The following is a 7,795-nucleotide window of genomic DNA, read 5'->3' as shown; positions in this document are numbered from 1 at the left end:
CGCGGGGCTGGCGATGACACAGTTGAGGTCCAGGGTCTGTCCCTCGGCCACGGTGGAGGACGACGCCTCGATCCTGACGGGGGCTGTGCCACCTGAGCCTGGTGGCCCTGGGAAGGAGGACGGAGCGATGGCAGGGAGATGGCACGCCACCCAGGGCCACCCGCGGCCACCCGCAGCACTGAGCCCGGCCTCACCATAGGACAGCCCGGAGCCGGACACGACGGTGACGATGACAGATGCCTCTCGGACGGTGGCTCCCGAGTTCACCCGGCACACGTACTCACCCGAATCAGCCGCCGTGATGTGGGGGACGCGAAGACGGGACCCCGACACCTGGCGGGGACACGTCGGTGTCAGAGAGAGGGGGGCAGGGCAGGATTTGGGGTGACCCCCCCGCTGCCCATGCCCTACCTGGTGGCCGGCAGGCAGGGAGCCACCGCGCTTGTACCAGGTGACAGTGACATGGCCAGATCCTGCCACCACGCAGTCGAGGTCCAGGGTCTGTCCCTCGGTGACAGAGGGGGACGAGGACTCGATGCGGACGGGTGGCGCAGCCCCTGTGGGGAGTGGAGCCGGCTGCAGCTCTGGCAGGCACCCAGGGTGCCCCCAGAACCATCCGCAAACCCCAGTGGTGTCCCCAGAGCGGTGTCCCTGACCCTCACCTGGCACCACCACCACCTCGATGCTGGCGCGGGCTGTGCCGGCGGCGCTGGTGCCCACGCAGAGGTAGATGCCACCATCGGCCACCGTGATGGAGGGGATGAGCAGCGTGGCGATGTCGGTGCGCTCAGAGCGGGACTGCGGCATGGGGATGGGGTGAGCGGCACCCAAGATGTACCAGCACCCCAGGGGAGCACCCACGGGTGCTCACGCCCGGCTCACCTGTGGTGGCAGGGAGCCCCCCTGCTTCTCCCAGGAGATGGTGGCCGTGGGTGACCCCGACACCCGGCAGTACAGCCGCACCGTGGAGCCCTCCTGCACCTCCGTCCGCTCCGGGCTCACCTGCACCTGGGGCTCACCGGCACCTGCAGGTGGCACGGGGTCAGCGCCAGCACCGGGATGGGGACATCGGGGACATCGGGGACAACGCTCACCTTGCACATGGAGGAAACCCCGCGCCGTGTGCTGGCCGGCGCTGCTGCGCGCGCGGCACATGTAGTGCCCCTGGTCGGACGGCTCGACGGCGCTGAACCGCAGCGTCCCGCCGTGGGCGACCGCCCGTGGTGGCAGCGCGCCTGCGGGGACAGAGCGCCACGTCACCCCTGCCACGTCCCCCATCCTGGTCCCCTGGTCCCCGGGTGTGGCGAGCACCTACCGAGCCACTCGAGGGTGGGCGCGGGGCTGCCGGTGGCCACGCAGCGGAACTCAGCTGGCTGCCCCGGTGCCACGCTCAGCTGCGCCGGCTCCACGGTGGCGGTGGGGGCGGTGGCGGTGGCGGCTGCGGTGACACGTGGCGGGGTTCAGGGTGTGCCGGCGCCACCCCCGGCGCTGTCCCAAAGGGGTGGCACGAAGCGGAGGGTGGTGTGGCGCGGGGTGCACGGTGGAGCCCCGGCATGCAGCGGGCAGGGGGTGCGTGTGGCCCCCCACAAGACGTCCCCCTGGTGACTTACCAGGTCTGTGCCCCTCCATAAACTCAATGGGTCCATAAAACATCTGGGTCTTCGAAGGGGCTGCAAAAAGGGGGGGGTCAGGTTTACAGTCGGGGCACACAAGCCCATCACCCCGGCATCTGGGCTCCGCAGTGCTGCCAGGTTTTCCACAAGAAGCTTTCACCCGCGCCAACAGCGAAGGAACGCGGCTCAACCCCTGCCAGTTTGGGGGTGCAGAGCACCCGGTGCCCCCCCAGGCTTGGGAACGCACCCTGGACGTAGAGCGTGGCCGTGCCCTCGTCCATGTCCAGCATGTTGGAGCCGGTGCAGACGTAGACGCCGGCGTCCTCGGGCTGCACGTTGCGGATGGTCAGGATGCCGTTGAAGTCCATGGCGCGCGACGGCAGCGTCCCGTGGTTCTGGCGTGTCCACACCAGGGTGTAGGCGGGTGACTGGGGGGCGAGGGGGAGGAGGGGGGTGAGGAAGGGCCTGCTGGGCACCCAGGGGTGTCTGTGTGTCCCATGCGGGTGGCTACGGGGCCTGTGTGGTGATGTGGGCACCCAAGAGTACCCATGTGCCTTGCACGACCCAGAGAGCACCCAGGGGTGCCCACGTGCCCTACATGACCCAGACAGCACCCACGGGTGCCCAAGTGATGCAGTGAGCACCCAAGGGTGCCCGCATGCCCCCCCGGCTCACCTTGCTCTTGGCCGTGCAGATGAAGGTGACATCGGCGCCAGGCTTCACCCGCTGCACCCTCTTCTCCTCCACGGTGACGGTGATGGGCTTGGTGGGTGTCTCTGCACCGAGACGAGAGGGCTGAGCCCCGTCCCCTGCCCCGTCCCCTGCCCTCCCCCCCCCCCCGCCACCACCGTGCCCTACCGGTGACGATGACCTCGGCCCGGCTGGCGTTGCTGTGCTGCAGGTTGCGGCAGGAGCAGACATAGACGCCGGCCTCGGCGGGCTGGATGCTGGCGAAGTGCAGCTCCTCGCCTGGCGGCGTGGGGCGGGTGAGACCCCGGCGTCCCGGTCCCCGTCCCCATCCCCGTCCCTGTCCCCAGCCCCCTACCTTGCCGCCGGCTCTGGGCGCTGCTGGGCAGGGGCCGCCCGTCCTCCCGCGACCAGTGGTAGTAGAAGGGGGGGTCCCCGCTGGCCTGGCAGCGCAGCGTCACCGGGCTGCCCTGCGGCACCGCCGTGCGCAGCGGGTGCACGCGGACCGCGAGGGGGGGCGGCGAGCCCTGCGGCACGCACGTCTGGCCCCGCACGCTGGGGTCCCCCACGTAGCCGGGAGCACACCTGCGGGGGGGAGCACGGGGTGAGGACGTGGGGGGGCGTTGGGGTGAGATATCGGGGTGGGAATGTCGGGGTGGGGAAGTTGGAGTGGAGACAGCAGGACGGAGAAGTTGGGGTGGAGATACGGAGGTGGAGGTACCGGGATGGGGGCACGGGGGTGAGGACGTTGGGGTGGGTATATAGGGGTGGAGGTATCGAGATGGGGATGTTGGGGTGAGATATTGGGGTGGGAATGTCAGGGTGGGGACATGAGCTGAAGATACTGGGGGTGTTGTGGGGGGGGGTTGGGGTGAGGATGTGGGGGTGGGGATATCAGGGTGGGAACATTGGGGTGAGGATGTGGGGATGGGGACATTAGAGTGAGGATATGGGGGTGACGACATTGCAGTGGGGCTGTTGGGGCAGGGATATGGGGCGACACTGAGATGGGGACAGCAGAGTGACGGTACCGGGGTGGCAACATCGGGGCGCCCCCGCGCCACTCACCGCTCGCAGTACTGCCCGGCATAGCCCGGCGCGCAGGCGGTGCAGCGGTACCCGCCGCCACCCAAACTCTCGCAGGTCTGTGAGAACCTGGGGGGACAGGGAAGCATCGGGGACCGTCCCCTCCCTGCGCCTCCCCCCCTCTAAGCCCCTACAAACACTCACTGGTTTTCGGGGTGCACGAGGGGGCAGGCGCAGGGCTGGCAGTCCTCAGGGGTGCCGGCGGTGGCGTCCCCGTAGAAGCCGGGCGCGCACTGGTCACAGAAGTCCCCCGCCGTGTTGTGCAAGCAGCCCTGGAGGGGGGGGCAGCAGAAGGGGGGGTGCATGGCTCTGGGAGGTGGCCCCAGCACCCCAAAAAGCCGCAGGGCACCATGACCCCCCCAGGGGGACTTACGGAGCAGAGGCCGCTCTCGGGGTGGCAGGTCTCCGAGTGGCCGTTGCACTCGCAGAGCTCGCAGTGCCCCAGGTACAGCCCCCCCCCCGGTGCGCGTGTAGCCGGGGGCACAGTCCTGCAAGAAGGAGCAGGGATGGGGGGGGGCTCAGCACCATGACCCCCCCACACCTCCCACAGACCCGGAGCACGCCGGGCGCCCCGGGGGCCGGCTCACCTGGCAGGAGAGGCCGCGGTATCCGGGGGGGCAGCGGCACTCCTCCACCTCCAGCGCCGGGGGGAGGCCGGGCCGGGGGGGCACGGCCACGTCCATGCTGACGCCGGCGATGCTGGACGAGGCCGTGCTGGTGGCGTAGGTGGCGCGGATCAGGATCTCGTCCAGGTCGGCCAGCGCCATCAGGAGATGCTCCCGCGTGGCCGGCTGCCCGTCCGGCCGCTGCCAGTATTGCTGCGGGCAGGGAGGTGCTGTTAGGGGGGCACAACTCTGCACACCCCCCCAGGTGCCGGGGGGGGGCAGGTGCCCGCTCCTACCTCCCGAAAAACGATCTCAAAGGCGTGCGGCGTGCCGGGGGGCAGGTCGGGCTGGTGTGCCACCAGCGTGATGTCGTTGCCCTGCGGATATGGGGGGGGGTCAGGGGGTCCCGCTGCCAAACCCCGTCCCCAACCCCACCCAAACTGTCACCCCCCTACCGTGATCTGGATGTCGGCGTCGGGCAGGGGGGCTCCCCGCCCCCCCGGGGTGTAGGTGAGGGTGTAGCGGAGCCGCCCGCCGTAGGAGCCCACCTGCGGGTGGGAAAAGGGGAGGTGGGAATGGGGGGGGGCGGTGCACCTGTGGGGACCCCCCCGGGTGCTGCCCTGCAGGGACCTGGGGGTTGGCCCTGGGGAAAGGCCTCTGGGGAGCTGGGGGTCTGGGGAGGTTGGGGGGGGAGGAAGGGGATGGAGAGGAGGGAACGGGCAGGGGAAGGGGGAAGGGAAAGGAAGGAAAAAAGAAAAAAGGGAAAAAAGGAAAAAAGGGGAAAAGGAAACAAGAAAATGGAAAGGGGAAAAGGGAAAAGGGAAGAAGAGAAGGAAATTGAAAAGAAAATCAAAAAGAAAAGGGAAAAGAAAGGGGAAGGGGAAAGGCAAGGAAAAGGAGGAAAGGGAAAGGGAAGAGGCAAAGAAAAAGGAAGAAGAGGGAGAGAAAAATTAAGAAGAAGAAGGAAAATTAAAAGGGAAGAGAAAGAATAAAAAGAAAAAAATGAAAATAAAAGGAAAAGGGGAAAGGAAAAGGGAAGAGAGAAAGGGAGAAGAGAAAAGGAAGGGGGGAGGAAGCAGGAGGCACTGGGAGCCTGCGTCCACCTCCCCATGCTATCCGTGCCGGGGCGAGCACCCAGGGGTGCCCATGGAGCTGGGGGTCCCGAGGAGGGGGCACCCCTGGGTGCCGGCCGTTACCTTGTCCCCCTGGTAGGGCTGGGGCAGCTGCCAGTAGTAGGACTCAGGGGACAGCTCCCCGAAGCGCCCGTAGGTGAGCCGGGGCCCCGCGGCGCCCAGCTCCACGCTGAAGCCGGTGGCCACGCGGGTGCTGCGCTGCCGGTTCACCAGCGCGAAGCCCTGCCAGCTCCCGGGGCCGAAGGGCGTCCGGACCTGCGGGGCAGGGCGGGTGAGTGGCCCGGGGACACCAGGAGACCGTGGGGACCCGTGGGGACGGGGACTCACCGTGTCGCGGGAGTAGGAGGTGCTGGCGCAGTGCTGGACGATGCCCATGCAGAAGCAGGGCAGGCAGCCCGCCGGGTTCACGGCGCTCAGGTGGAAGTGGTGGGGGCGGCAGGTGGCACAGCGGGGACCCTCCACGTTGGCCTGCAGGGGACGGGGAGGGTGACGCTGCGGTTTTGTCCCCCCGCCACCGATGTGGGGACACGGCACGGGGACAGGGCTCACCTTGCACTGGCACAGCCCGCTGGCGTCACACCGCTCGCTGATGCTGCCCTGCAGGTCGCACTGGCACTGGTCACCGGTGGCCCCTGGCTCTGGGGGTGTCACACGGGGGGGGGCAGCGGTTAGGTGGGGACCCCAACCCCAACAGAGAACACCGCGTTGTCCCCTCCCCAGAACACTCACCTCGGCACGGCTCTCCCCGCAGCGGGTCCCCCACGTAGCCAGGCGAGCACCTTTGAGGAGGCACAAAACAAGCCGATGAGGGGGGGTCCCCAAAACCCCTGCCACCCCCCCACCACCCCAGCATCCCCAGCACCTCTCGCAGAGGCGCCCGCTGTGTCCCGGGGCGCAGGCGCTGCACGTGGGCTGCCCGTCCGTGTCCTCGAAGCAGCTCCTGGATGGGAGAGGGGAGGGCAGGGCGATGGGTGAGCCCCAGCTGGTGGCCCCCGGGGGCATGGGGAGGAGGTGGGGGGCACCTACGGGGTGTCAGTGTGGGGCCCGTGGCAGGGGCAGGGCCGGCAGTCTCCCGGGGTGCCGCGGGTGGCATCGCCGTAGTAGCCAGGCTGGCACTTGTCACACTGCGTGCCCTCTGTGTGGTCCCGGCAGCCCTGGTGTTGGGGGGAGAGGGAGATGCTGGCACGGCGAGGGGGTCCCCACCGTGCCCCCCACGCTGTCCCCATGCCAGCGCCGGGCTCACCTGGCACTCGCCTGTCTCAGGATGGCACTCGTCGGCATGCCCATGGCACTGGCAGCGCTCGCAGGTGCCCAGGTAGAGCCCGCTGGTGCTGCGGGTGTAGCCCACGTCGCAGTCCTGTGGGGACAGGGACAGGTGTCGGCCACCGGCCGCGTCCCCAGAGCCCTGGGGACAGCGGGGGGCTCACCTGGCAGGAGGGGCCGCGGTAGCCGGGGGGGCAGGCACAGTCCTCCACCTCCAGGGCGGGCGGTCGGCCGGTGGCGTGGGGCACGGCCACGTCCAGGCGGACATCAGCGAGCCTGCAGGGTGAGACAGGATGTCCCCACCGCCCTGCCCGCGTGTCCCCTGTCCCCAGCCGGCGTCACGCTGCCCCGGTACCTGCTCTCCATCGGCTGGTCCGTGTAGGATGCGCGGATCATGAGGACGTCGATGTCGGCCAGGGCCATCAGGAGGTGCTCCCGGGTGGCATCACGCCCGTCCGCCCGGCGCCAAGCGTGCTGCGGGCACAGCCCCGGGGTGACCAACGTGTCCCCAGAGCCCCCATGCCCATGCCAGGGGGACACCAGCTCTTACCTCGCGGAAGGGCACGGTGACGGTGGTGGGGACACCGGGCGCAGGGGTGGCATCAGAGAAGTGCTCCAGGAAGATGCCGTTGCCTTGCAGCAGGACATCAGGCTGGCGCTGCAGCGGCTGGGCGTCTGCTGGCGCGTGGTGCGTCACCGTGTACTGCAGCTCGCCCCCGTACGATGTCACCTGCACGGGGACAGGGCTCAGCCGGGCTCATGGACACCCTGCTGTCCCCCCCGTCCCCACCACGGCACCTTGTCTCCAGTGAAGGACGTGGGCAGAACCCAGAAGTAGATGTCACGGGGCAGGGTGTAGAAGTCGGAGAAGACGAGCTCCCGCGGGGCAGCGAAGCGTGAGCCCTTGATCATCGTCCCCGTGCCTGCCAGGTTGGTCAGGTGCAGTGGTGACACCTCCTCAGCAGTGACACGGACCTGCAGAGGTGGGGAACAGGGGCATGGGACACGGTACGGTGCTGCTTGGCAGTGCACAACATGGCAGAGCATGGTGCACCATGGCACGGCTCAGCATGGCACAGCACAGCACACCATGGCACGGCACAGCACGGCATGCTGCCCCACCACGACGCATGACACAGCAAGGCACAAAATGGCATGGTGTGGTGCAACACGGTGCAACACAGTGTGGCAAGAATCGGAGCAACATGGCATGCCATAACACAGCACAACTTGGTACGGCACGGTGAAACACGGCACAGCACAACACAGCATGGCAAAGCGCAACATTGCGCGGCACGGCACGGCACAGCACGGTGCAACTTGACATGGCACGGCACAACATGGCACGCCACGACATGGCATGGCACAGCTCCACGTGGCAAGGCACGGCACAACATGGCACGGCACA

The 7,795-nt window shown here is 68.4% G+C and overlaps 1 protein-coding gene across 1 annotated transcript in view; it reads right to left on the bottom strand.

Annotated features, from left to right (window-relative positions):
- Positions 1–7,795, bottom strand: part of HSPG2 (heparan sulfate proteoglycan 2) — a gene marked incomplete at both ends in the record, with an annotated part of 21,902 nt that overhangs the window by 11,439 nt on the left and 2,668 nt on the right. Inside the window, 30 exon segments of the mRNA XM_035312775.1 lie at positions 1–107; positions 195–333; positions 412–557; positions 663–798; positions 883–1,025; positions 1,095–1,235; positions 1,316–1,438; positions 1,611–1,670; positions 1,861–2,041; positions 2,289–2,389; positions 2,472–2,582; positions 2,659–2,885; positions 3,369–3,455; positions 3,531–3,658; positions 3,760–3,846; positions 3,848–3,874; positions 3,974–4,204; positions 4,288–4,368; positions 4,447–4,539; positions 5,188–5,379; positions 5,452–5,592; positions 5,674–5,762; positions 5,854–5,903; positions 5,987–6,064; positions 6,151–6,278; positions 6,368–6,481; positions 6,552–6,663; positions 6,743–6,861; positions 6,938–7,117; positions 7,186–7,362. The exon segment at positions 1–107 is cut by the window's left edge and continues 34 nt beyond it. Of these exon segments, the coding sequence (XP_035168666.1) occupies positions 1–107; positions 195–333; positions 412–557; positions 663–798; positions 883–1,025; positions 1,095–1,235; positions 1,316–1,438; positions 1,611–1,670; positions 1,861–2,041; positions 2,289–2,389; positions 2,472–2,582; positions 2,659–2,885; positions 3,369–3,455; positions 3,531–3,658; positions 3,760–3,846; positions 3,848–3,874; positions 3,974–4,204; positions 4,288–4,368; positions 4,447–4,539; positions 5,188–5,379; positions 5,452–5,592; positions 5,674–5,762; positions 5,854–5,903; positions 5,987–6,064; positions 6,151–6,278; positions 6,368–6,481; positions 6,552–6,663; positions 6,743–6,861; positions 6,938–7,117; positions 7,186–7,362 (3,729 nt within the window).

This window comes from Oxyura jamaicensis (assembly GCF_011077185.1).
Source record: "Oxyura jamaicensis isolate SHBP4307 breed ruddy duck chromosome 21 unlocalized genomic scaffold, BPBGC_Ojam_1.0 oxy21_random_OJ78, whole genome shotgun sequence".
Taxonomy (NCBI): Eukaryota; Metazoa; Chordata; class Aves; order Anseriformes; family Anatidae; genus Oxyura; species Oxyura jamaicensis.
Note: the sequence above shows the minus strand (reverse complement) of the source record. Positions and strands in the feature narration are given on the sequence as shown.